The sequence below is a fragment of the Selaginella moellendorffii genome, unplaced genomic scaffold (assembly GCF_000143415.4).
Source record: "Selaginella moellendorffii unplaced genomic scaffold, v1.0 SELMOscaffold_45, whole genome shotgun sequence".
NCBI lineage: Eukaryota > Viridiplantae > Streptophyta > Lycopodiopsida > Selaginellales > Selaginellaceae > Selaginella > Selaginella moellendorffii.
Genome location: NW_003314306.1, coordinates 492807 through 518238, shown reverse-complemented (window position 1 = coordinate 518238; position 25432 = coordinate 492807). Strand labels below are relative to the sequence as shown.

The window sequence follows — 25432 nt, the reverse complement described above, 5'->3', positions numbered from 1 at the left end:
TCTCAACTTCCATTCATGAGGCATGAACTTGTAAGGAAGTGTGGTGGATTGTAAGCAACCAAAAAGAATGACTTGAGAGATGATCCATAAAGTTTCAAATATAGAAGGAAAGATCCCATGAACAAGAATGCACCCCCTTTTTCCAATCGGTTAGGGTATTGGGATATTTTGGGATATATTTACATGGTAGTGGCTGAGGCGGAAGCCAAACGATAAAATGCTTGAGGACTGAGCATGAAGTGAGAAACAAGTGAGTCTCTAGAAAAGGGGACATAAGAGGACCAACACATGACATGTGGAAGAGTCCAAGATGGAGTCTGACATGGACCTGAGATGGAGTCTGACATGGACCTGAGATGGAGTCTGAAATGGAGTCTGAGATAGACCCGAGATGGAGTTCGAGATGGAATCTAAAGGTTCAAGTTTGAGTCTGAATACTAATACAAGCTGATGGGTGAAAGCCCAAAGTGATCGTTCCCTGGGGAGCTACAAGGGGTTCCAAAAGTATAATAGGGAGAGTGTAGGGGTTGGACCCTAGTGGAGCTAATTTGGCCCTTTGGCCCAAGAAGGTTGTACCTAGGTGCTGGGTGATGAGATAACCACTAGAAAGTTCAATGCTAAAGTGAATAGAAACTGACAAGTGGGGTAGCTTGGTGAAGTGTTCAAGAGCTGACTCTAGTTCCCCCCGGGAGATCGAATGGTCGATACTCCTAGTTCAAATGTGGGTGGCACTACCTACTTGGATACTTGGTATGGCTCAATGGAACCTCACTCTAGCCCTATGGCTAGAGCACCTAAAGGTAGAAGGTGGGGAGAGTACCTATGAACCCCATGTAGAGCTATAATGTTCCGAAATGTTATCTTAAAATCCCGAATGGTGGAAAGGAAGAGGAGGAGTCCTCTGGTGTAGTGACAAAAGATGCAGTCATATGGTGAGGAAGTTCCAGAGAACAAGAGGACTTAGTGGTTAGGCCTATGGGCCTTGATCCAGTGGCAGTGTTGACAAACACAACCATGGATAGAAAGGGATTTAGTGAGGACCGAAAAAGGGATATTGGGGAAGGTTATTCTCTATGTCTGTGGGCATCCTAAGAATGTTGAGGATGTGATCTAGATGAGCATTTAATTTAGTAAACTAGCTAATATAGTTGTGGTAAACAACTATAATTAGGATCACGAGAAAGATAAAAACTCCAAAACAATAAAGGAGTCATAAAATTATCCATATATAGTTGAGGCTAATGAATTTGAGACCAGAATTAATGACTGAATACATATAAGAACACAAGTCTTTGAAATGGTAGCCAGGGCTACCTTTTATAAATGCTGGAACAAACCTAAAGAGTTGGGGGTGTGTTTAGAGGATGAATTAGTATTTTCATCATATAAACAGATAGTTCTAAGAGGCAAAGGTAGCCCACAGGAAATGGAAAATAATTAAGTGTTGGAGTAACACTTACAGTGAAGGTCCTTATGAGTAGGACATGAATACAAAAAGTTGTATTCCAGTAAGTTGGCATCTCAAAAGTAGAAGCTTACGAGTTATCGGATTAACAAAGTGCAAAAAGCTGAATAACTCAAGTAGAGTTAAGGAATGGTTCTAAGGGATTGGTAAAAACATTTGGACTGAGATGTATTGTGCCTCACGAAGGATGGGGAGGATCATAAGATCCAAGTATAATAGTAGTGGGTATCTTATTGATGGCAAAATGTGCCATACTAAAGCCGTGGGAAAGGTGTTTCCAAAAAAAAATAACTTTAACACAAAGTTGTGTGTAAACTCTATAATGCAGTGCTAACAAATAATTGGCATGAGAAACAACTATATTTGTTTTAGCAAAGATCTAAACATAAGTAAGAAGTGTCATAAAGTTAGGCTCGTGGAGCCGATAGTGTAGAGACACAAAATGTGCCAAGGCATGATGCCTTGAGGTCAAGTTGGCAGATTCATGAGAACCCCTTCCCAAAGAAATTCTAATGGAAATGGAAATGGTATAGCCTAAATTGGAGGGCATATAATTGGAGTGTGGTGACTCAAATAATGATAAAGGTGTGGAGGCAACAACAATGAGTTATAGGACTTGACAACTATTAAGCAACTAAGTAAAAGGTGCAAAATAATTGATTAAATTGGTAGAAGGTAACTACCCAAAACTTCTTATTGGGATAAGAAAGTTAAATATACCTTTATGAGGGATAAATTATTTATATTGCAATATAATTAATCAATATCGTAAAGGGAATGCTCATTATTAAAGAAGGCTATCATTGGGACATTCAAACATTCTAAAATACTAGGAAGTGGTGTTTAATGTTATGAGGGCAGTAGATAAGGCCTAAGGGACTAAATCCTTAGCAAATGATGGATAATAAATGCTATCCAAATGTTTAAAGTTGGAAAGATGGGAGAAGTTTATATATCCGAATTGGACAAACCCAAAAAGGGATCAAGGCTAGTGATAAGCATATAAAGGCCCATAAGTAGCAACATTATGTAAGCTCCTAAATTTGGACTTCTCAGGAGGTCACCCAGCGCAGTATTATTCAAACTCAAGGACGCTTAACCCTAAATATCCCAAAACTCTTAACCGATTGGAAAAAGGGGTGCAAATTGTTCCCTTTTGTTGCTTACAACCCACCATGCTTCCCTACAAGTTCATGCCCTCGTGAACAGAAGTTGAGAACCGCAACTTTCTTGAGAGCCTCGCTCTCTTGACACTCTACCCCCCGAGTCGAGCCCAGTAGGAGTAAATTGGACCTGCTAGATGTCAATTAATATATGGTGTGATTCCCTTAGCCAACCAACAGAGTCCGAGACCCCTCTAATACCAAATATAAACTCCTGAATTTAGACTTCCTGAGAAGTCACCCAACCCAGTACTATTCAAACCCAAGGATGCTTAACCCCAAATATCCCAAGACCCTTAACCGATTGGAAAAGGGGGTGCACTCTTATTCATGGGCCCTTTCCCTCTATATTTAAACTTCTATAGATTGTCTCTTGAATTGTTCCTTTTGGTTGCTTACACATTAATCCCAGTGTGTGAAATTACAAGGTGAGCATACCCGAATTGAGGAACCACTCCCTAAGCTATTAGGTAGATTCATCCTTAAGAAGATTTGCTAAAGCATGGTAGAAAATGCAAAACTATCCTTCTAGTTTAGAGGAGAATAACTGAAGGAAATGTATGAGGCCAAAAAGTAAGTAATAAAGGGATAAAACTGAACTATAAAAATCGAAGGGCATAACTAAAGGTGGTTATGTGAGTTGGGAATGAAGAATCAAATGGGTGCTCAAGTATGTTATAATTGGCGAAATTGTCCATGTTAGATTATATGGCAATTAGAAAGTTTGTGAAAGGAGAAACATTAACAAGCTAAAGGATAGAGTTCCTTCAAGGTTCCCATAGACAATTCTAGGTAGCTTAGTACCTAAAAAACGAAGTGTAAATGGTTCATAGAACACGTGAAATTGGAGTGGCACAGTAGAAGCGTGGTCTTGAAACTTGCTATAATGCAAGGCTACTAAGATTGGGGAAGTAATTCCTGAGTGTTCAAAGGGATAACTTTGAATGAAAATTGATGGTTAAGGACTTTCACACTTATGCATGAACCATATTACGGTGGTCAGATGACTTGCTAAGCGATATTGGCAATTCGAGGGAACAAATACCTTAGTTGATGGTATTAACTTCAAAAGGGGTAGCCCATAGGGCCAAACATAGAGGAATCTATGCATGATCACAAACTTATTAAGTGAAAAGATTTAGCAATACGGAGAAACTAAGTTCCTAAGCTGTGATTTGTAATGCACTTTAAGTATAAATTAGTGCACTAGTGTGGGGAGTCATGCTAGGCATCTTGGGTGATGCCGTCTATAAATGCATATATGGAGGTTGGGTTTGAGTCCCAACCCTTTAGTGCTTGGGTTCAAGTCCTAATGCACTAGGGCATAGTGATGGGTTGGAATATAAGGACATTCATTTTTTGGTGGTTATAGACTCTCAGTAAGGAGATTGGCTTGGGCACACCGCCAAATAGGGGATGCCCTGGAGTCGTAATACGGCTAGATTGCTTAATGTGAAAGCTCAATATATCTAACTTGAACAACTTTGGTGCAAGTGGCACCAAGGACGTGGTGAATGAGATGGGGACATTCAATCTTAGTTGCTATGGACCCTTGGTCGGAAGGGCTAACTTGGGTGCACTGCCAAGTGTGGGGATGCCCCCAGGGTCATGGTCAACAAGTTAAAAGTCTGAAAGACTTAGTACCGATTAGTAAATCTGTTAAGGTGTCAAGGCTAAATCACTAGGTGAGCAAGGATAATGTCTTTGTGAGGTTAAGGAATAAAGTTCTTAGTTTAAAGTGTTTATTTGAACTGTTAATAATGGTATGGTTTAGTCAAAGTGACCAAGTGGGAAGAATACCAAAGGGAAATGAGTTATGTCAATGCAATGGCATAGTGAGTCCAAAGAAATGTGTTTTTAGGAGAGATCCATGGGATGGTCACAAAGTAGGGCTGTGGATAGAGCCCACAACAGAAAATGCTAAAGAGATTTATTAGGGGTGAACACCATTTGGACTTGGCAAAACAAAATATTTGCTATGGAACTAAAAAGATACCTCGAGGATGGAGGGAGTGATCCTATGTTGCTTGGTGCAACAATCAAAGGATAAGAGTAGAAAACTAAGGGATAAGAATGGGCTATAGAAATCATTAGAAGGAATCTAAATGGAAAGGTTAGGCAAGGAACACTCATGTGTTTAGTGCTAATAGATTGTGGAAAAGGAAATATATTTCCAAGAATGGATTCCTAAATACTCCAATTTAGCGAAGCAAAAGCTCTAAGGGAAGGAGGGCAAGGTAGCCAAATGATAGGGCCGTGGACAACTTTAACACAAATTATAGAAAAATGAAACTTAGTGCATAAAGTGGCACCAAATAGATTAGAGGATGATGGTGCCCTCAAATAAAGAACTTTTTAAGATAGGGAAGCTGAGTTTGCACAACACATGCAATGTCAGGTGTTAGAGACACCTAGAGAATTAAATTTGAAAAGTCAAAATTAAAAGTTCCAAAGTGCAAAAGTTATGTTGGTAGAGGTTGAGGCTATTCCTGAATGAGTATTCAAATTAAAATAGAGACAGTATCTCTAACACGTTTAGCATGAACTAAATAAACAAAAAGAGAAGGACTACTATAAATGGTTTAATGAGTTTCTAAATTGGAGAGATTATACTCCTTAGAGGATGGACAAGGTATGGTGAGCCTTCAGTGTCAGACTATTGATAAATATTAGCTAGGTGCCAAAGATGAAAAGGGTAATATATGCTGGTGTTACTTTATAAAATGGTTTATTGTTCAACGAGGACATCAAATTTTATTTATGGGTGGTGAAGTTGTGAAACACAAATCCCTAAGCCCCAAAGTGGAGCCAAAAGGGTGCCATATGTTAGTGGCTGAGGCAGAAGCCAAAAAAGTGTAACATACTTGGATTAAAAAGCTCCGACTCGAACGGTCAAGAGCAAGAGTGGACCTCTCAATAAAATGCTTGAGGATAGAGCATGAAATGAGAAACAAATGAGTCTCTAGAAAAGGGGACACAAAAGGACCAACACATGACACATGGAAGAGTCTAAAATGGAGTTCAAGATAGACCCGAGATGGAGTTCGAGATAGAGTCTGAGATGGATTTGAGATGGAGTTTGAGATGGACATGAGCTGAAGTCTGAGATGGACCCGAGATGAAACCTGAGATGGACCCAAAATGGAGTCTGAAATGGAATTCGAGATGGAACTGAGACTGAGACCGAGACTAAGTCCGAGTCCAAAACCGGGACCGAGACCAAGTTTGAGTCTGAGTCCAAGTCCAAGTCTAAGTTCAAGTCCGAATACTAATACAGGTTGTTGGATGAAAGCCCAAAACAATCGTCCCTTAGATGGGGTATAGTAGGGAGAGTATGGGGGTTAGACCCTAATGGAGCTAGTTTGGCTAGGAAAGGCTAATTTGGCCCAGGAAGGTTGTACCCAAGTGTTGGGTGATGAAATAACCATTGGGAAGTCCAAGGTTAGAGTGAATACGTGCTAACAAATAAGGTAGTTTAGTGAGTGTTCAAGAGCTAACTCTAATTCCTCCTAGGAGATTAAATAATCAATGCTCCCAGTTCAAGCGTGGGTGGCATTACTTATTTTGATACCTAGTGTGGCTCAACGGAACCTCACTCTAGCCCCATGGCTAAAGCACCCAAAGGAGGAAAGTGGGGAGAGTGACCATGAGGCTCGTGTAAGGCCACAGTGTTCCAAAATGTTGTCCTAAAGTCTTGGATGGTGGAAGGAAAAGGAGCAATCCTCTAATGTAATGACCAAAGATGCAGTCACATAGTGAAGAAGTAGACCATAGGAAAATTCCCATCACAAAGTTCCCTCTCTTGAATAGATATATAATATATCCTCAAAGATATAAAGAAAAAAAACAGATGGTGCTCTAGAAGCCACACTTGCAATTCCCCTCCTCTCTATACTCTCTCACACATTTGCCTAGGATGTAGATTAGGCACTATGCAATAATATCCATGCCATCTATGCCATGAGCATCCATAGAAACTCCATTTGATAGCTACTATGGCCTATTGGTTTTGCCTGACCTCTAAAATTGTACTGCCACTTGCTCCATCAAAGAGAACACTAGCCACACTCTATAGCATATTATTTGTAAATTGGTGCTATGTGAAAAAAGTTCATATTGCATGTAAAACATTCCATGTGGCATCACATATTAGTTTTAAAAGAATATTTTATATGTGAAATTGAATATTCTATAAATAAAAATGTATATTATGCACATGAAATCAAATATTCCTACAGATCCTTATAAAAAACTTGAAGGATATTCCTTAAAATCTAATGGGCACTATAGGTATCCATTGCCACATCTAATGCAATCCTAACATACCAACATAGATTTGGGACTTTCTAAAATTCTCTAACGATAAAAGAAAAATCCATAATTTCTCAAATTTATAAACTATCCACATAACTAAGCTTTTGATATTGAGCTATGGATAGTGATTAATAACCACTATTGAGCCAAAGGGAATCTATCAATCCTTCTATTGTATAGACTAGTTATTTTATAAATTATCTAATATAACCTTTATATTGTAAGAGGTATATTATTAATTAATAACCCCTACTAAGATAGGGGTCATTTCCACACTAAATTTATTAATCCTTCCATTGTATAGATTAGTTATTTCAAGTGAGTCAACTAATAATTTACCTATACTATAGTCCTACCTCCATTTATGGATGCTCCAAAAGAGAAAAGACATATGTATGGATACTCAATATATATAATTTCAAATTTTAGAGTATATTTCTTAACTTTATCCATAGATGCTCCATAATAGGAAAGGCATATGTATCGATGCCTCATATGTATGATTTCAAATTTAGGAGTAGGAATATACTTTACTTAGAAGTATATTATATTTTTAAGTAGCCATTAAATAATAGAAATTGAACCCATGCCATTTACTCTAATACCACATATAACATACTCTATCTCTTTCCCCTTAAACTAGTGATTGTAACGATTGAGTGCAATTGATTAATTATCAATCCCTCAAAACTCTAGTAGCACATAGATTGATTGATTGCACAGCTTGAGAGCTTAGCAATTGATTGATTGGCACATTGGCAAGATCATGCTCTTTTTGATCTTAGCATCATTTTGCACAGTCTGAGATAAGGAAGAAATTAAATAGGGAACTCTACCACATGTGTGCTAAAGCCCTAAAGAAAAGTCTTACTTTTAATGCTAGAAAAGTGTAACATTAGGATTTTAAGGAAAAATACAAAGAAAATGCTAATTTTATCATTAAGCTAATTTAATGGTAATTTCTCGTCTGAACAAATTACCATTAAGTTAAACTGTTACGTTAGAATTTATAAAATCTAATCACATTACAATTAAATTAACTAATTTAATGGTCTCTCTGTCTTTTAGGGCGTACGCACGGCGGCGCAAGAAACGCGTGCGTGCGCGCGAGGGCTCGCGTTTCTAGGGATGCTCGTGCGCGCCTGGAATTCTAGCACGCGCGAGGCAGGCGATCGATCGATCGAGGTACTCTAGGGTTTAGTGCCTTCATGCGGTTGTGAAGAATCCGGGGGTGAAATTTCTCGTCCATGGCACGAGATCCGGAGGAGGGAGCCACTGCCGCGGCCAATCCATCCATCGCCGCGTCCTCGCGATCACGCTCCGTGACCGAGACTGTGAATGGCTCGCATCACTTCACCATCAATGGCTACTCCCTTGCCAAGGGGATGGGCGTCGGCAAGTACATCTCTAGCAACACCTTCTCGGTGGGGAATTACCAGTGGGCGGTCTACTTCTATCCAGACGGCAAGAACACGGAGGATAGCTCCCTCTACGTCTCGGTGTTTATAGCTCTCGCGAGCGAAGGCACGGACGTGAGAGCGCTGTTTGAGCTGACGCTCTTGGATCAGAGTGGCAAAGACAAGCACAAGGTTCACAGCCACTTTGATCGATCGCTTGAGAGTGGTCCTTACACTCTCAAGTATCGAGGGAGTATGTGGTACGTAATTCTTTCGCTTTTGCTTTGGTTTTCTTCCTTGTGATCTTTGGTTTGCTAGCTAGCTGGTTTTCTTCCTTGTGACAGTCGGGTCTGGATTCTATGCTTTGTGCGCACTTTATGCCGATTGTAGCGTGACTTGAGTTTTCAGTAGACGACTGCTTGCGTTTTCCTCGGGGTCTGTGCATTAGTCACTTGCTTAGCACGTATTGATCAACGGGAATTTTCCAGCTCCAAGTTGGAATGGATAGCGTCTTTGACAAGGCCGGCATGAAATATACTCTCTTGCATTCCAGCTCAAGGATTTTCAATTTTCTTTTATCCCCATCTCGACATTTCTAACTCAGTCAAGCTTTCTCGACTTACAGGGGCTATAAACGTTTCTTTCGCCGCGCGGTGCTAGAGACCTCGGATTATCTGAAAGATGATAGCCTTTCCATCACCTGCACTGTTGGCGTGGTTGTCTCGTCAATGCAGGCTTTGCGTCAGCAAAGTCTGCCAGTGCCAGAGTCGGACATTGGCCGCCACTTTGGAGCACTTTTGGAGTCTGGAGAGGGATCGGACATTACTTTTGAGGTGGACGGAGAGGTGTTCCACGCGCACAAGATGGTCCTGGCGGCTCGATCTCCCGTTTTTCGAGCGCAACTCAACGGGCCTCTCAGTGACTCCAACGTTAAGTTGTTACAACTGGAAGATATCAAGGCTCCGGTTTTCGAGGTATGTAAGCGATTCTAAGCCTCGAACTGATTGACAGCGTTTTTGTTTCTCCAGGCAATGCTTTACTTTATATACAGGGATGCGCTTCCAGATGCGAGTGAGGTGCTGTCCTCGAGCTCTTACTCGTCAACATCTTTGGCCTCCACGATGATGGCTCAACATTTGCTCGCCGCGGCTGATCGCTATGGACTGGACCGGCTGAGGATAGTTTGCGAGGCAAAGCTCTGCGAGGACGTGAGCATAGACACAGTGGCGACGACACTAGCTCTAGCGGAGCAGCACCATGCGACGCAACTCAAGAGAGTTTGCCTCAAGTTTGCCGCTTCCAACTTGGCAGGTTTGATATCTCCATTTTGTTTCTCTTCTTCGACTGAAGTTTCTTTTCGTTTCGTCTTTCTAGCCGTGATCCAAAGCGATGGCTTCGACTACTTGAAGGAGAGCTGCCCGTCATTGCAATCGGAATTGCTAAGAACGGTGGCTGGAGTGGAAGGAGGCGACGACGACGAACTAAGGCCCGGATCTAAACGAAGGTCCGTATGGACACACTTGGCGGATGGAACCGACGGTACTGGAAGGAGAGTGAGAGTAAAGCAGCCATAGCAAAAACAACGCAACGAACACACACACATTTGTAAACGCCCAAAGGCGATATGTTGTAGTATTCATCATCGTGTATGTACACTTGCAAAAGAATTAAAACAAAGAATGCGATCGATTTTATCTACCAATCTCGAGCTCAATCTCGAGCTCTAGTTGCGAGGCGTGAAGCTATGGCCGAGTGATACATGGTGTCGTGCCAGCTCTCAGATTCCCGGAGCTGAGATCTTAGCAGCTTGAATTTCTCTTCTGGTTCTAGCGGAACTTCCCGGCTCGGAGCTTTCCCTGCTTGAATCTCATCGCCAATCTCGTCAGTAGAAGCATCCAAGTCGTAGACCTCTCTGGAGAAATCGAAAAGTGGACTCCACCAAGGACGAGAGCTCGCTGCTGTGGAGTTGATCAAGTCGAGAACTTGGGAATCGCTGCGAGAGTGTTGGATAGCTTGCGTGCCACTGGGAGATGTCTCGAGAGCTTGAAAGTGATTCCCCCGAGAGCTTCTGTCGGACTTCATGCTGTGCACTCCATTCGGGAGAGCGAGAGCTTGAGAACCTTTGGCTTCATACTTCGAGTCCCTGTATGCTCTGACACCTTTGCTCGACGGAGCTGCCTTTTTGGCGCTGGAATTCACACCCAGAGCGTGAAACGGAACGCTGCTGCTTTTCAGTCCTGCCGCCATGACAAAGAAGTCACACACAAGCGAAAGAAGAATGAAACCGCTGCTGCTGCTTTCTGCTGCTGCTGCTGCTGCTACTTATAAGTTGCCTTGCCTCTCACACGAAAGACGCCGCCTCGGACTCTCAGTACGAGTTTTCCGTGAAACTCGTGTCGGCTCTTTTTGTCTTGAAGGATATCCGAAGCACGGATTCGAATGGTGGCATCTCCTCCACCGTGCTGTAATGACAGATTCCTGTCATAACCTGGCCATCCCTACTGCTTCCCACGAAGATGACCAAAAGGAGTGATCTTTTTGAACACCTGTATGAACCAACCATCCGGATCGGTCGACCAATCTATATCCCCGTCTGTATGAATCACCCGGATTCATCTACCTATCTATGTCAAGCTTGAATTGCTTTTACTTTTGTCACTGTCTTCTTCGCTGGACGTATGCTACTTACCGCATAAATTACTGCTACTTGTCGACGAGCTAGCGTCGCCTTCTTCACTGGGTTTCTAGCGCGGCAAGCTTTTGCTCGTCCAGGTCCTCGTTTAGAACTTTCCTGGCACGTTTTAGTTCCTCGTTCATGGACAAGAGCTCTTTCACACGGGCATACTTGCGGATGTCCTGGAATAATAGAAGCTCGATGACCATTTCGCTAAACAAAGATTAAATCGTTACCTTGCGGACGAGAAACATCACGTCTTCTGTTGTGAGCTTTCCTCTCTTCGAGGATACTTCTTGAGCCTTGTGAACCTGGAAAAAATTCTAGTTAGCAAAGGTAAGAAGAAAAAAACGAAGCACACCATATCAGTGATATATTCGATCATCATGTCCTCCATAAGAGCTACCGATTCTTGAAGAGGCTGTAGGAGTCTTTTAAGACGAGCTTAGAGAGAAACTAGAACAAGAAAGCGAGCTTACACAAATATCGTCTCCAAATCCATACATCATGAGCCTCACTGCAAAAGCGCGAGCGATCGATCGATCCAAAGAAACCGAAAGAGATGAGAAATTCCATGCTTACATTCTTTGCTAAACATTCCGCGCTTGCGCTTGCCGCCTTCCTGCGCTTTGCCCCCCCTCCCTGCCATTGAGCCCAAGAACCCTAAATTCTCTCTCCAATTTGAAGAGCCCTAAAAGGGGATGGATCTAAACGTTAGCCTGGATGCTGCCGCCCGGGCGCGCAAGGGCGAGGCGGCGGCAGCGGCGGGGGCGGCATCGATGTCAGGTGAGAAATGTGCGCTTCTGCGAATGCGCGGCGCTAGACATTCCCTCTCTCGGCTAGATTTTCGAAAATCTTTCGGTTCCTCTCTCGCCTAGATTTCTATCTCGATCCAAGAGCCTAGATTCCAGAGATTTCTCGGCTAGATTTTCAAAAATCTTTCGTTTCCTCTCTCGCCTAGATTTTCATCTCGATCCAAGCGCCTGAGATTTCTTGTTTCTTCCATCCCTGTCAGCTAGATTTTAAGAATTATCCTCGGGATTGTCAATTCTATCGATCTGTGCGGAGCTCACAGTGTGATTTTTCTCGCCAGGGATGAGCAATGCCGCCAATGGCGATTCCAGCCATCCCCAGCAGCAGCAGCAATCACAGTGCCAGCAACAGCAGCAGCAGCAGCAGCAGCAGCAGCAGCAGCGCAAGCGCAAGGCCAACCGAGATTCCTGGCCTTTTATGCACGCGATCATGCTGCTCGAGTGCTTCAAGGACGTGTGGACCAAGAGCAACATGGGCAATCTCACCATGGCGCAGTGGACCGAGGTCTCCAACAAGGTGAACGAGTTCTGTGGCATCAGCATGAACGAGCAGCAATGCCGGACCAAGGTGGACAACCTCAAGAAGCGCTACAAGCGCGAGAGGATGAAGTACGCTCCCACTGGCCACACCTCTCCCTGGGAGTTTTACGTGGTGATGAACAAGCTCTTTGGCAACACCACCAAGCTCTCCGCCGCGGGAGCTTCGCCCATCTCTGGACAGCCCGCCGTGGGCGATGGCTGTGGAGAGGATACCGAGGGGAGTGACGAGGAGGACGTCGTGGTTCTCGACAATGGTGGCGACTTGATCTTCAACATTCCGGCCGCGAGCTTGCCTACTACGTCGCCACAGTCCGGGAACTCTTTTGGAAGAGGTGGTCACACTCTTCTTCTCGAGGGTCCTGGGGAGACTGGCCTGGACGCTTCGCCGAGTGAGAACTCAAACGTGGTGGCGGGCCAAGCGGCGGAGACGAGCAGCTACCAGGAGTTCTCGAATGCTGCTGGCTTGAGTCCACGGCTGGGCTCTGGGAAGAAGATGACGAGGGCGACCAAGAGGAAACGGGATTCGGGCGTGGGTGTCGCGGCCGGTGATGGATATGGAGATTTGCTCAAAGAGGTGGAGAGGGAGAGGAACGTCGACTGGCAGCGCAGGCTGGCTGAGCTTGCTAAAGTTGATAAGAAGCGTGCTAAGTTGCTTATGCGGTCTCAAGACGGATGCGTGGGATTCAGGAATGGACCTGTAAGTTTGGTTTTTTTTTTTTTTTGCCGTTTTCTGCCATATAATGTTTGCGTTTTTTCAGGTGGATGGAGCTCTTGGTGCTCAGCAGGATGGTGACGAGTTTGATGACTTGCTAGATTTCGAGAGGCGGAGGGAGGAACTTAAATGCAAGGATCTCTGCGAGGCCGAACGGAAAGTGGACTTGGCATCCAAGGCGTTGTGCGAGGCACAGCAGGAACGGGAACGGCTCGAGAGAGACGTGACTGTCGCAAGGGAAGCTTTCGAGTATAGAAAAGCGGTCGGGACAGGTTTGAAGCTGTCACTGAAGAAGTATTTCGTGGAGAAAATACAGCCCGCCGAGAGAATCAACGCTTCTTTGACGAAGTTTCCATATTACCTGAGGTATATAATCTTATTTCGCGTTGCTGGTATGCTAACTGTTGCAAATTGTGTCCAGTGATGTCACTCGGGATTTCCTAGTTGAGGCGCTGGGATCGTGCCTCGATCAATCTAGACGAGCGAGTCACTTGTCCGGCCTTTGTGCCTCCAGCAATACGATCTTGCTGAATGGTCCACAAAGTAAGCCTCAATGCCAAAGTGAAAACGAACTCTCTGACTTTTTGTGTGAAAGATTCGGAAATGTACCAGGAAATGCTGGTGAAAGCAATTGCTCATGATCAAGGCGTAGCGTTACTAATGCTCGATAGTACAGATCTTGCTCCTCAAGTATGTGCTTGAGGTTCTGGTTCCTTGCCAGAACTTGTATGTCCATCCATCTTCGTTTCTCGTGTATTTTTGTTTTGTTATCAGTCCATTTGACTTACGAGAATTTGTGTTCCTTTCAGGATCACGGTGATGGTTATACTGATGCAGTTGAAGCAGATGATGATATGTCGAAGGTAACAGTTTGTAATACTGCCTCTGTATTCTACTGAACATGTGGTACACCATTGAAGGTGACGGGCTTCAAATATGGGTTCAGGAAAGGTAAGAGCTTTTACAATTTGCCTAAATGACATAGATGCTGCTTTCAGGTGATCGTGTCGTAAGCAAAAGGGACGAAAGGCAAAGGTAGCGTTTTTCAGTTTTACGATATTTATTTACTTATTTGTTGAGACTGATTGTAGAGGTCGAGTCATTGCCGTCTCTGAAAGTGTTTCTGGAAAGATTGGGATCCTCTTTGATGCGACGGAGGACGCACTCAAGTTAACAACAAGGTTCGAGGACATTCGAAGAAGTCCTCCCATTGAATGGCATTATGGTAAGCTCGTTTTTTTACTTTACCGAGAATATGTTAACAGCCTTGCTTTAGCGTCTGATTTTGACAAGGATCAATCTGGAAATACAATGTTCCTTGCAGCATGGCAAGCCACTATCAGCGCTTTGTGCGAGGTATCCTGTCTTTTATGCTTGGATTTTTTTTCATCTTATTTTTACAGATAAGTAGAAGCGCTAAGCCTTTGATTGTGTACTTCCCGGAACTTGAGCAATGGTTTGAAAGAGCAGTCCCTGTAGCTTGGAAGCAGGAGATCATTGACAATTTACAAAGGCAATTGGACAAAGTGATTGGAAACGTCGCTCTTATTGCCACCTTCACTTCCGATGCAGATGAGCCTCTTTCTGTGGTAACTAGTTATAATTGTCACTCGTTGTCATTTGACAGCTTTTTTCAGGTTAAAAGGAAGAGCTTGAAGAGTATACATAACTTATTCGCCAATGTGGTCGATATTTTTCCTCCAAAGGTATCGTTTACACGACTGTTTAGGCTTGAGCTGATTCTGGCAGCTCATAGGATGATCTAGACTTCTGGAGATGGAAAGCGCTTCTTTTGCAAGACGGTGAGCGTGTTACTGCGAATAAGAATATCCAACTATTACAGAAGGTTCAGGTTTCTATTTTTCCATTCATTTTTTATTTGTTAAGTGTTTCTTCAGGTTCTGACGTCCCACAACCTGGTGTGTTTGGAATTTATGGAGTTTCAAATATGTGACTTCCTTCTCACATACTCGGGTAAGCCGATTCTTCTTTGGAAGGAACGCTGAGGAACTGAAGTTACTACAGAGGCCGAGTACGTTGTAAGTTGGGCAGTGAGCTACGAATATTCAAACTCACAGAATATTCACGTAGACAAATCGACTGCCAAAACTTCTCTTTCGGCAGGCAGGTACGTGGAAGATTGTGCTGTTTAATCAGATCGATAATGCAGGTTTGCAGCTTGGATAGAGCGCTTCTCAAGCTGAGACGGCTCAAGCATGCGCAAGGTCCTAAGGTATTTGCTTGTATCAAATTTGACTGCTTTTAATTTTGTTTGACAGCTAGTAGCAAAAGACGAGTTCGAAGAAGCTGTGTTGTCTACAATATTGGCGCCAAACGGCACACCGAAATTTGATGACGTTGGTGCACTTGAGGATGTGAAGAAAATTCTTGGAGAGCATGTTGTGGTGCCCCTCCTGAGACCAGAACATTTTGCCAAGGGAGCGTTGGCATGTGTAAGTCTTGAAAGCTTACGACCTTTGTGTCTCTGACGCCTGGATAGCCTTGCAAAGGTGTACTTTTATATGGACCGCCTGGTACTGGGAAGACTTACTTGACAAAGGCCGTTGCAGCCCAGTCTTCCGCGAACTTATTTTGGCTTAGAGGCAATTCTATTGAGTACAAGGTACCCTTAATAGAGGTTGTGAGTTTGGCACTGAAGCTTCTGTGGTGCAGTGGCTTGAGGATCCGAAGCGGATGACCAGAGCCCTGGTTTTCAATTGCACGCAGGCTGGCTCCATCAATTATTTTTCTCGATGAGGTGCATTTCACTTTCATTTTTGTTCTATTCTTGTAAGCGCTGTCATCAGATCGACAGTATTTTCGCCATACAAGCTGGAGAAGCAATGACGAGGTTCAAGTTCGAGTTTATCTATGGATGGGATCGGCTCATGTCAGGAATAGCAGAGCCAGTTGTGGTGATGGCAGCTACATGCCGACCCTTCCATTTGGACGAATCAGTCATTCAAAAGTTCCCGAAAAGGTCTACTTTCAATAGTAAAACGACATTGTTGCTCATCTCTCTGATGGCAGATTGTGCGTGGATCTTCCAGATTTATCAAGCCGTGAAAAAATCCTTGTTGTGCTGCTTGCCAAGGAGGAGATTGAGAATGGCTTCGACTTTAAAGGAGTAGCAGAATTAACTGATGGCTATAGCGCAAATGACTTGAAGGTGTCACTCTTAAGTTGTTTGTGATTCATAACGTTTATTGCTTCCTTTCAGAACTTAACTGTGGCTGCAGCGTATCGGCCTGTTCGAGAAATGCTGGAGTTAGAGAAAGTAAATGACTTGCTTCCAATTTCAATTTACTGTTTCGTGAACTCATCCTCGTTTTCAGGCCAAAAGAAATGCTTTTGGACAGCCACTGCCTCAAGAACTAAGGCCACTTACAACACAGGACTTCGTGAGTACTCTGGAGGAGGTATGCTTCTATATGTCAAGTGTTGTTGTCAAGCGTTTTTTTGACAATCCTCCGCAGGTTAATTTATCTTATAACGCTGGATACCTCGACCAGCTTCGAGAGTGGGATGGACAGTTTGGCAACCGATGGTAGCAGCAAAGCAAGGTACTTAGAAATTTCCGTTTAACACGAAGGAGAAAAATGTGTGCACTTGAATAATTGCAGATAGTTCTTGAGAACAAGCATGAGAACAAGATAACTAAACTGATGACAAGTCCAGGCAAAGCTGGCACCACAGGAGGTATTTCTCGTCTTGGTTTCTTTCACTTGATCATGTTGTTGCCACCGACTGCGAATTCTCGAGGCACATCGTCAACCACTTGAGATAGATGCCTGAAACACCCACCTTTGATATTAAAGTGATGGCAACAGTTTCTACCATATCCGAGAACGAACCAAGAGACAGCTGAGATCACCTTCATAGCAGGTTGCGCAGCCCGAGATCCGCGACACCATCCAGCAGTCGGCCGTCGCGCTGTGGAGCGGCCGCATCGACAGAAGCTCCCGCCGGAAGATCCTGCCAGGCAGAGATCGAGATTTGTCACAGGCTCTCAAAGTTGCCACTTGAGAGAGCAACGACGTGTGTAATAGTCATTCATACCAACAAGAGAAAACTCTAATGTAACTTCGCAGTGGAAGAGCACACAAGAGACTTTGATCTCCAAAGAGGCAACAGCAAAGATAAATCGTCACGATACTTCGCAAGCTAATCGGGAAGCTGCCAGAAGAGAAAACTCTAAGCAAGGTAACTTAGAAAGCTTGCGGCAGCACACGAGAAAGCTAGAAAACCTTGCAAAGTTTGAGCAAAAAGAGAAGGGAATGGCAACTAGAATGTAACTCGCGAAGTGGCTGGACGAGAGAATTTGCAACGAGGAGGACAGAAGAATAACGAATGTAACTCGCAAAGTGGCTGGACAAGAGAATTTGCAAAGAGGAGGAGAGAAGAATAACGAATGTACTCGTAAAGTGGCTGGACAAGAGAATTCGCAAAAGAGGAGAGATTCGGGATCACAAAGAAGCAAGAATCTGTGACACCCACAAAGGGATTTACCTGGATCTTACTGGATTGCGAGGCGCGGCGCCCGCGAATCCAAATGGCGCCGACCGCCGCGACGCCGACGGCGCCGCCTGGAGAATGCGCCGCCCAAATGCCCGACCCGCCATGCGCGATGCCATATTCTCTCTACCTAGGGTTTAGGGTTCTTGGGTTTAGAGGGCTTTTAGACTAGGACGTGACATCACGCTCATATGAAGCGCTTTTATAAGCGCCGGCGATGGGCGAAGAGAGCGCCAGAGTTTTAGTATGTGGTTCGTCTCTTCGATCTTCGGGACGCTCTTCGCGATGAAGAAGAGAAAGCTCGAGGATGATCTCGAATCCCAGGTCAGTGTCAATGGCGCGCTCCAACAGCGCCTCCTTGATCAGGATCAGCACTGCAAGGAGCTCGAGCGGAGGAATGGGCTGCTGGATCAGCGATGTTGTTCGCTCGATCAAGAACTTCGCGAAATCCACGAGCAGAATCGGCGATTACAGTGGCAAATCCAGCGCATCCGCGAGACCAACTCCAGGGCTTTGGAACTCGAGAAGAAGAACACGGAGAGGGCGCTATCCATGGCCAGCGAGCTAGAGCGCAAGATCGACGGACTGGAGCGCCAGATTTCGGAGCAATCTTTCGGGGGATCCTACTCCGATTCGTCCGCGACGCCGACGCTCTTCGAGGCGGCCCTAGCGCAGGCCAACGAGGCGATCCAGAATCTCGCATCGATTCTTCCATCCCAGTTTCTAGCGGCGGGTCTTTCCTCGGTCGTCTTTGCGCGGCCGCTCCACCGCAAGATCGCCGTCCGCGCAGCGCTGGGCGACGTGTTCTTCGCGGGCTTCGAAGCTGAGACCTTTGGCCTGGATGGCGGCTTCACCGAGTTCCTCGATCCGGAGAAGCTGCGCCGCCGCTACTTCCAGGAGTTCCAAGCTTGTCCCGAGTATCGAGTGGAGGTCTTTGCGGTGGCCAAGATGGAGGAGCTCCGGGGGAAGATCCCCGGCTTCGACGAGGCAAAGCATGGATCGCAGTTCGAGAAGGTGGCGCTATCGGTGTGGAAGCTCCATCGCTTGGCCTTCTCGTTCTACCCAGCTGCGAGGATTCTGCGCGTAGCGAGTGGAAGGAAGATTGAGCCGGCGTTCATGGAGAGCGTGATCACCGCGGATGATCTCGAGGAGGTCGAGGATGATGAGGAGAGGCTGGCGATCGGGGGGAGCGTGGCGTTTTCGGTGTTGCCGGGGTTCACGATCAGGAAGACGGTGTTTAAGTCGCAAGTCTATCCGGTTCTGGGGAAGGTGGTCGTAGCTCCTCCACTGGCGGAACTGGACGCTCCTCCAGTTGCTGGAAAGGATCATACCGAGAACAGGAAAGTGGAAGATCATCCAGTTGCTGGAAAGGATCATACTGCGAATGGAGAGAACAGTGAAGTGGAAGCTCCTCCAGTTGCTCGAAAAGAACGGAAGAACAGTGAAGTGGAAGCTTTTCCAGTTGCTGGAGAGGATCACACTGCGAATGGGAAGAACAGCAAGGTGGAAGCTCCTCCAGTTGCTGGAAAGGATCATGCTGCGAATGGGGAGAACAGATCGGATGGGATGGCAACTGTTCCAAATGTTGGCGGAGTGAGAACTTTCGCGATGGTAGTGAACGGTATTGATACTGGGAAAATCGAGATTGCGAGCGGACGTAGTATCGCGGGTGGCGAAACGCCATCACGAGTTACTGCTGCTGGAAACCGAGCTCGCGATGCCAATGCTACTGCGACTGGAAACCGAGCTCGCGAAGCGAATGCGACTGCAATTGGAAAAGAAGAGCCCAAGCTTGGTATGGTTGAAGCAAGCCAGAAAGACAAGGCTGGTACTCTTGGAGATGCTCCGCTGGTCGAAAATGGATGGACTTTCGGCGATCTCACCGGAAGTGAGATTGATGATATCGTGAACAACGAAGAAATCCTATACGCTGGGCGTGATGCCTCTCGATGACTCCCTGGCAAATGGAGTTGGAACTTGGTTCTAGCATATTTGAAATAAGCTCAGCAGTTTCATCCAACAATGACACTATGTTTGCCGAGGTGTTGCTTTTTCTTCAAGGATTCCCCATTGAGGTTCCTCTTAGCTGCGGTGGTTTACCGTATGTGCGGTGAAACGAGAGAGCGCTGAAGGGAAACTATGCTCGCGTTTTGAGCACAAGGCCTGGGCTCTTAACAAGGGCGGGAATTAATGCAAAATGGAGCGACAAGAAACCAATGCCGAGAAGAGGAGTTTGAATTCGTTGCAAAATATTCCAAGGGATCTTCAAACGGACGGCCCAGATCTCATCTATAATTCGCGCGCGAAAACAAGTTAAGAAAACTTCGAGCATAGGGGGGGCTGATCATAGGCTCAGAGAGGATTTGGCCGATGATCTCTTGTATAACTGCGATCAGTTTCCATGCCACGAACTGTTTCCGGAGATGCCGCAGCGCAGCATTTTTTTTCTAAAACTTTCTAATGCAAATGTACGCAATGCATCAGGATGCCGCGGCGCAGCGTCCTGATGATCATCGCATTGGCCTCCCAAAACGTGGGACGAACGGGATCATTGCCAAGTGTGGCCTAATGTTTGGAAGGAAGAAAGGCGATCATTCCGCCTGAGAGTTTTGCCAAAAAGAGTGGGCCGGATGAGGCGTAGTAATCGCCTCCGCTGCTGTGAATCACAACACTATATGCAAACGAAGATTGCAAGAGAAGTATCTTCAAGGTATAAGGCGTCCCATCACGTCGTTTCTCATCTCTGCAATCTTCCGCATTTTCGATAGCTTGTCCAAATTTCTGGTAATCAACGACAGCTTCCTTCACTGCATTTTTGGGGGCTGAACTTACAGGGTAAGGTAAAAGGATGGGAACAACATAATACGCAACTGGGGGGCTGTTCATGGGCGTCGCGTCTCGTCGCGGGGACATGAAAAACGTGTAGAAAAATCACATAGAAGGAAACGCAATGTGAGTCAAGGCTTCATTCGACCACCATTTGAGCTTCCTCAAATGAGCATGCATCCGGAACCCGGCAAAGGCGCAAGCCTGTGCTGATGTTTGCTGTCCCGGAGAACCTGGAGATGGTGGCAATAGCAACTTCGAATCTGTGGTTAGGAATCTGTGGCACCTTGTCACTCAGTGCTGTAGACAGAAGAGGATGAACTATGATCCGGCGACGTTCACGCCAATCTATGCGGATCACGTGTCCCTAGGTTCGTTCCCTCATTCTTCTCAATCAACCAAAGAAAAAACATAGTTCTAAAGAACAAGCAATTTGCCAAAAGGAATTCGTCACCTCAGACATCTTACATGTGAGACTGGGGCGAACATAGCCTCACGTCTCAACTTCTGGAATCGCTCAAGAGAGTGGCATGACTCGAAAGAATATCGAGCAAGTGTTTTGGGAAGCGCATGAAGGAGGCTGTCATGAACTCCATGGCGTAGCGAGTTAGCCTGTTCACTGAAATAATCACAAAACTCTCATGAAAAGCTTGAGCATTAGAGTTTTGAAGTACCTCACTGTTTTCGCCAGCTTGTTGCTTGTAAGACGGGCAGAAAAGCTCTGTTCGTGTCCTCTTGTGTTCTTTCTTTGTGCTATTGGCATCCTTCCGAGCTGCGCTACAGAATGGAAGTGTTCTACAAGAGAATCATGAGATAGAAATGTGTCGATTCTTGAACGCGCATTCCTCGAGTTACATAGTGTGCAGAAGTTTCAAGATCAAAGCCAAAGCAGAAGAAAAATCTCAATGGGGAGTTCTATTCCAAAATGAAGCAAAGGATGAACAAGCGGCACTCGACATCTCCATCATGCTGGTGGCCCCTTGGGACGTTGCTGCTGCTTTGGTTGCTCGCAAACAGCAGAGAGGTGCGCACCGGGATGGGTCGCCAATGTCACATCAGAGTCTTGATCGGATCGGTCGCTAGGCAAGAAAACCGAGGTGAACAGCTCCAGTGAATCTGAGGGCAATAGCGCTATTGCCCTCAGATCCACTGGAGCTGCGTCCATCCATTTTCTTGCCTAGCGACGATATGCTCCACTATGCTTTTCCTGATAGAGACTGATCTGATATAGCATTGACGACCGATCCCAGTGCGCATCACGACGTTCGTTGGAGATGTTGGTGATGGCAGTGGCATTCACGAAACTCACCACCTGTGCAAGACAACAAAACGGCCACACAATCAGTCCCAAGAGCATAACTATGAGCCATGTAGCTCTCACCCATAAGCTAAACCAGTAGTGTGGTGATGAGAGCTACTGGCAAAAGGGAAACGATTGCGAGAGGTGGGGCTAGGGCCTGGACTTATATTCTAGAAAGCTCCATGCTTTCTAGGAAGTTCCAGGGCGTTGGGCAGGCACTATAGCCAAGGAGTTTGAAATGTTGATCGTTGCAAGATATTCCAATGTTTTTCTGTTCTTCCGCGCGAAAACAATTTAATTAAAGCTTTGGCATCATCCTTCCTAATGGCAATCTCTCCCGCCGAGAATTCGTCTCTTTCAGTCTACTGCTCACCATGGGCTGATCGGACACATTTGGTAGACACATTTGATCTCTTGGTCGAGATGCCCCAAATTTACACAGGGAGGGAATCTAGACCGATGAGAGGATCTGTTTCTGATACAGTGCAGCATTGCATTCTAAAGCTTGCTAAGTCAACTGTAAGCAATGCAGGGCTGTCCAAGTCCAGCTCCAAAGGTCACACAGCGAACCATGAACTTTAAGGTTCTACCTGATAAACTGAAATGGCTATGTTGCTTTAAAGCTTCAGCTCTAGAGGAAGTGGAAGTCCATTCTATGGAGGAATTCCTAGTTACAACTCCTGACCAAGAGGGAGCTGTGTGATACAGACAAATTTACTGTGAGCATCCAGGTATGTGAGTTCTCCTTTCAAGTGTTGTGCACAAGATCAAAGAGCATATCCCTGTCCATGAAACTCTTTTAAGTTCTTACATTCTTGCATAGAAATTCTCTTCAAGAATTATGCAAGGAGCTCTCCCACTATAAATTTAAATTACCCTGTATAGATTTTCTATTACATGATAACAGATTAAAACTAACAATGACCTAAATACACTTTATTATTTGCACAGACAGGGGTCATTGGTCATTCTGTTTTTGGGGAATCATTTGCGAGGACACGATGTTGTGGGTGGTGTGGCTGAATTTAAGGAGCGCATCGCAAACGCGACCTCAAAAGCGACGATGCTACATTGCGCTGCTTGGATGGGAGCCAGCACAGAGTGGAGCTCAAGCAGCGTCTTGATGCGAAGCTGGTCGGCCCGCTTTAAAACATCGCGAAGGCTAGAGATTTTAGAATGGAGCGTCTCCTTGAGCTTGGAGGAGCTGGACGACGATCCCTCCTCTCCTTCGTCGTCCTTCAAGAGATCAGTCACCACGTCCTGATCCGCCAGCATCATCTGCAAAGATCAAACGATCACTTGAGGGAAAACCGAAGTGCTTAGCTCACCTGGACAGTCGCGAGTTCTTCCGTGAGATCCTTCTCGGCTTGGCTCGTAAGATCCCGGAAAGTCTGGAGCTGGGAGAGCTGTTCTTCGCTGAGAGCTGGGACTGATCCCCCCAAAGTTCCTGGATCGGTGATGTTCAAGTTGAGGCCCTGGTTCTTGAGTCCCATGACCGAGAAAACCAGCGAGATCGCAGCTGATGGCCTCCAAGCACCCATCCACATAAACGCTGCCTCTAGCGGTGAGATGCCTCGACCTGTACAGTGTGTCTCTCAGTATAGATACGGAACTCATACAGTATGGGGAGTGATGGTGAATGATCCCATCAGAGAACCTGGCAAGAAGGAGCTAGACCATTCAAACAGAAGAGAATGAGATCCCAGAGAGCAGGCAAAAAAATCTAGCTCTTGTTTTTCTATCGTTTTCTTTTTCAAAAAGGAAAAGTGCAAAGATCTATAGCGAATCATACCTGAAAGTATTTCAAGAACAGTGTTGGAGTTTTCGTAGCGGTGAGGGTCCTCGTAGTTGGAGATGGTAGTGTTGAGGATCCTTTTCACTTCGCATTTGATCCTCCTCTCGATCAAGCTGGAGCTGTGGAGCAGAGCTCGGAGGTCCTTCATCTGGATCTTGAGCTCGTCCCAGGCACCGCCACTGCTGCTACTCGCCGACGCCATTTTTTTTTCTCAAATCCAGGAAGTAAAGTTGTACTCAGTCGATCGAGATCACCAAAGTCCGGAGTTCTCTGCATTGCTTCCAAATCAGTACTTCTTTTGCCAATGATCCGAAAGAACAAGCAATGATCCACAAGAAAAAATACGACAAATATTTGAGAATGCAAGCATTAGAGTTCCAATATCCCGGAAGAAAACACACCGATAGAATGGCGATCTGTGGATGATTCAAACCACGATTCAAACCAAAGCATAGGAGATCCAAATGCGAGGCAGCCATCGAAGATTTCATAGCAGAAAAACCATCTCAAGAATGGAGGAAATATGATCAAACTTACAATCGCGCTCAACGCACTGCCAAGGATTTGTTGCCAGGTGCCCTAAAGCCTCGCTTCTATACGCTGAAAACCATTAAGCACTAATACACGCTTTTCAGTGACGTGTGAGATATTTGCCGGGCAAACACGTGGAAAGTTCCAAATATCTTCAAGATCTTTACAAGACACGTGTTGGCCGTCGGCGATCTTCAAGCATGGCACGTGTCCGATGCCGAGGATTGGGCCACGCGTCTGCCAGAACAAAGATATTCGAACCGGGAACCGGCGGGAGGATATTCTAGAGCATCTGGAGAAGCCCTAAACCCTAGCTAGGGATTATGGCTGCCAGGAGCGCGGGGCGCTTTGCGCGCAGGGCATTCTTCAATGCCGCTGCGCCGCGGCCGGCGGCCAGGCCCGCGCAGCCGCAGCCGGGGTTTGGATTCGCTAGTTCCAGGAGCGGCGCGCGCATTGCTCGCTTGCAATCGTCCGGGTAAGAATCGCTTTGGATTGATTCTAGAGTAGATGGCAGGGAAGGCGTCTTTCTTGCTGGAATTGTCGCATTTCTGGTGCTGCATTGTTCTAGATAGGGATTTTGCAGCACAAGTACGAAGAATGGTCTTTTCGCATGTCACAGTGCATGATTTTGTTCTTTGTCTCGGTGGCTTTCCTTTTTGGGGGTGAATTATGGCGTTGCTTGTGCTGGAATGATTTTGCACAAGTTTAGTTCTACTTGGTGTTCTAGAATCCAGAGTTTGCTGTGATGATTTTATTCTTTGTCTCGGTGGCATCCTTTCCTGAGGAGTGTCACTCTGCGATGGACACGCCGCCATTGTTTTTGGGTTTTGGAGGCTTAGCTAAGCAGCACTGAAGCTCTCCCGTCATTGTAGATAACATTGACGGGGAAAGTGGACTGAAAAACTTTGTTTTTGCGGGTATGTCTCCAGGTTGCGCCGCGAGGTGCTGACAATGCAGCCGATGCACTCGGTGACGGCAAACGCGTGGCTTGTTTCGAGGATTTCGGAGATACTTGTCGACGCAGGTGTGTACGAAACTGTGCTCACCATAGACTCTGAAAAAAAAAAAAGTTTTGCAGCAGAGTTCCTCCAAAGCAGGTTTGCCTGGCTTGCATGTTCTTGAGGATTTCATATTTTTTTTCCGCCCCCCGGGAAAGAAAGCGTGTTTTAACTGTGGTCTTCAGACAGAGTGCTGCAGCGTGTCCAAATTCCACGTCCCATCACTACGGGAGCAAGAACGAACTCGACACAAGAAAGAAGAAATCGCTGAGAAACGAGTGAAGAAAAAATCGCCGCCATGAAATCTTTCTGCAAAGTTATTGTTCTTGAACCAAAGAAACAAAGACGCAAAGAATTTGCGCTATCGAATATTCTTTTCCTATGGGTATA

General features: G+C 45.5%; 6 protein-coding genes across 18 annotated transcripts; 3 read left to right on the top strand and 3 right to left on the bottom strand.

Moving 5' to 3' along the window:
• The first annotated feature begins 8011 nt into the window (after window positions 1-8011).
• On the top strand, window positions 8012-10035 carry LOC9655868 (BTB/POZ and MATH domain-containing protein 1). Its single transcript, XM_002980647.2, has 4 exons — window positions 8012-8599; window positions 8965-9313; window positions 9368-9650; window positions 9714-10035. The coding sequence occupies exons 1-4, from the start codon at window positions 8190-8192 to the stop codon at window positions 9911-9913; spliced, it is 1242 nt and encodes a 413-aa protein (XP_002980693.1). The 5' UTR covers window positions 8012-8189; the 3' UTR covers window positions 9914-10035.
• An 821-nt stretch (window positions 10036-10856) lies between these two features.
• LOC9656313 (transcription initiation factor TFIID subunit 13) lies at window positions 10857-11676 on the bottom strand. The gene is made up of 5 exons (XM_002980511.2): window positions 11596-11676; window positions 11493-11530; window positions 11375-11434; window positions 11250-11324; window positions 10857-11195 (listed from the first exon to the last, which is right to left on the bottom strand). The coding sequence occupies exons 1-5, from the start codon at window positions 11660-11662 to the stop codon at window positions 11073-11075; spliced, it is 363 nt and encodes a 120-aa protein (XP_002980557.1). The 5' UTR covers window positions 11663-11676; the 3' UTR covers window positions 10857-11072.
• A 23-nt stretch (window positions 11677-11699) lies between these two features.
• Window positions 11700-15998, top strand: LOC9656312. Of its 2 annotated transcripts, XM_024685557.1 has the most exons (20): window positions 11700-11799; window positions 12107-13062; window positions 13124-13443; window positions 13499-13620; window positions 13673-13767; window positions 13887-13940; window positions 13998-14028; window positions 14076-14112; window positions 14169-14302; window positions 14354-14433; window positions 14481-14666; window positions 14715-14783; window positions 14834-14923; window positions 14976-15051; window positions 15103-15205; window positions 15256-15310; window positions 15357-15530; window positions 15578-15700; window positions 15751-15835; window positions 15885-15998. In XM_024685557.1, the coding sequence occupies exons 1-19, from the start codon at window positions 11715-11717 to the stop codon at window positions 15832-15834; spliced, it is 2874 nt and encodes a 957-aa protein (XP_024541325.1). In that variant the 5' UTR covers window positions 11700-11714; the 3' UTR covers window position 15835; window positions 15885-15998. The 2 variants fall into 2 exon arrangements, with proteins under 2 accessions (XP_024541325.1, XP_024541326.1); XM_024685558.1 differs by lacking the exons at window positions 15578-15700; window positions 15751-15835; window positions 15885-15998 and having other exon boundaries at window positions 15103-15201; window positions 15248-15310; window positions 15357-15398.
• A 670-nt stretch (window positions 15999-16668) lies between these two features.
• Window positions 16669-17714, bottom strand: LOC112350062. Of its 4 annotated transcripts, none has more exons than XM_024685560.1 (3): window positions 17587-17714; window positions 16932-17052; window positions 16669-16881 (listed from the first exon to the last, which is right to left on the bottom strand). In XM_024685560.1, the coding sequence occupies exons 1-3, from the start codon at window positions 17709-17711 to the stop codon at window positions 16807-16809; spliced, it is 321 nt and encodes a 106-aa protein (XP_024541328.1). In that variant the 5' UTR covers window positions 17712-17714; the 3' UTR covers window positions 16669-16806. The 4 variants fall into 4 exon arrangements, with proteins under 4 accessions (XP_024541328.1, XP_024541331.1, XP_024541329.1 ...); XM_024685563.1 differs by having other exon boundaries at window positions 16669-16868; XM_024685561.1 differs by having other exon boundaries at window positions 16952-17052.
• A 4870-nt stretch (window positions 17715-22584) lies between these two features.
• On the bottom strand, window positions 22585-24139 carry LOC9656311 (TGACG-sequence-specific DNA-binding protein TGA-2.1). 2 transcript variants are annotated; one of them, XM_002980509.2, is made up of 4 exons: window positions 24051-24139; window positions 23511-23783; window positions 23047-23297; window positions 22585-22996 (listed from the first exon to the last, which is right to left on the bottom strand). In XM_002980509.2, the coding sequence occupies exons 2-4, from the start codon at window positions 23713-23715 to the stop codon at window positions 22703-22705; spliced, it is 750 nt and encodes a 249-aa protein (XP_002980555.1). In that variant the 5' UTR covers window positions 23716-23783; window positions 24051-24139; the 3' UTR covers window positions 22585-22702. The 2 variants fall into 2 exon arrangements, with proteins under 2 accessions (XP_002980555.1, XP_024541537.1); XM_024685769.1 differs by lacking the exon at window positions 24051-24139 and adding an exon at window positions 23915-24041.
• Window positions 24140-24340: 201 nt separating this feature from the next.
• Window positions 24341-25422, top strand: LOC112350076. Of its 8 annotated transcripts, none has more exons than XM_024685655.1 (4): window positions 24341-24519; window positions 24974-25068; window positions 25126-25141; window positions 25232-25422. In XM_024685655.1, exons 1-4 carry the CDS (start codon window positions 24368-24370, stop codon window positions 25311-25313), a joined length of 345 nt encoding a protein of 114 aa, XP_024541423.1. In that variant the 5' UTR covers window positions 24341-24367; the 3' UTR covers window positions 25314-25422. The 8 variants fall into 8 exon arrangements, with proteins under 8 accessions (XP_024541423.1, XP_024541421.1, XP_024541422.1 ...); XM_024685653.1 differs by having other exon boundaries at window positions 25228-25422; XM_024685654.1 differs by having other exon boundaries at window positions 25123-25141.
• Window positions 25423-25432: the final 10 nt, after the last annotated feature.

Excerpts from the sequence above, each read along its gene's own strand:
- LOC9655868 (XM_002980647.2), top strand. The coding sequence starts at position 8,190 with ATGGCACGAGATCCGGAGGAGGGAGCCACTGCCGCGGCCAATCCATCC. Across the intron at positions 8,600-8,964 it reads AAGTATCGAGGGAGTATGTG|GGGCTATAAACGTTTCTTTC; the intron begins GTACGTAATTCT and ends CTCGACTTACAG. Across the intron at positions 9,314-9,367 it reads TCAAGGCTCCGGTTTTCGAG|GCAATGCTTTACTTTATATA; the intron begins GTATGTAAGCGA and ends TTGTTTCTCCAG.
- LOC9656313 (XM_002980511.2), bottom strand. The coding sequence starts at position 11,662 with ATGGCAGGGAGGGGGGGCAAAGCGCAGGAAGGCGGCAAGCGCAAGCGC. Across the intron at positions 11,435-11,492 it reads GATTTGGAGACGATATTTGT|CCTCTTCAAGAATCGGTAGC; the intron begins GTAAGCTCGCTT and ends AGACTCCTACAG. Across the intron at positions 11,325-11,374 it reads TCGAATATATCACTGATATG|GTTCACAAGGCTCAAGAAGT; the intron begins GTGTGCTTCGTT and ends AATTTTTTCCAG.
- LOC9656312 (XM_024685557.1), top strand. The coding sequence starts at position 11,715 with ATGGATCTAAACGTTAGCCTGGATGCTGCCGCCCGGGCGCGCAAGGGC. Across the intron at positions 13,063-13,123 it reads TGGGATTCAGGAATGGACCT|GTGGATGGAGCTCTTGGTGC; the intron begins GTAAGTTTGGTT and ends GCGTTTTTTCAG. Across the intron at positions 13,444-13,498 it reads AAGTTTCCATATTACCTGAG|TGATGTCACTCGGGATTTCC; the intron begins GTATATAATCTT and ends AATTGTGTCCAG.
- LOC112350062 (XM_024685560.1), bottom strand. The coding sequence starts at position 17,711 with ATGGCATCGCGCATGGCGGGTCGGGCATTTGGGCGGCGCATTCTCCAG. Across the intron at positions 17,053-17,586 it reads CGCAATCCAGTAAGATCCAG|GATCTTCCGGCGGGAGCTTC; the intron begins GTAAATCCCTTT and ends TCTGCCTGGCAG. Across the intron at positions 16,882-16,931 it reads GTGATCTCAGCTGTCTCTTG|GTGGGTGTTTCAGGCATCTA; the intron begins GTTCGTTCTCGG and ends TTAATATCAAAG.
- LOC9656311 (XM_002980509.2), bottom strand. The coding sequence starts at position 23,715 with ATGGCGTCGGCGAGTAGCAGCAGTGGCGGTGCCTGGGACGAGCTCAAG. Across the intron at positions 23,298-23,510 it reads TGTTCTTGAAATACTTTCAG|GTCGAGGCATCTCACCGCTA; the intron begins GTATGATTCGCT and ends CACACTGTACAG. Across the intron at positions 22,997-23,046 it reads AAGAACTCGCGACTGTCCAG|ATGATGCTGGCGGATCAGGA; the intron begins GTGAGCTAAGCA and ends TGATCTTTGCAG.
- LOC112350076 (XM_024685649.1), top strand. The coding sequence starts at position 24,368 with ATGGCTGCCAGGAGCGCGGGGCGCTTTGCGCGCAGGGCATTCTTCAAT. Across the intron at positions 25,069-25,114 it reads GGAGATACTTGTCGACGCAG|TTTTGCAGCAGAGTTCCTCC; the intron begins GTGTGTACGAAA and ends AAAAAAAAAAAG. Across the intron at positions 25,142-25,231 it reads GCAGAGTTCCTCCAAAGCAG|AGTGCTGCAGCGTGTCCAAA; the intron begins GTTTGCCTGGCT and ends GTCTTCAGACAG.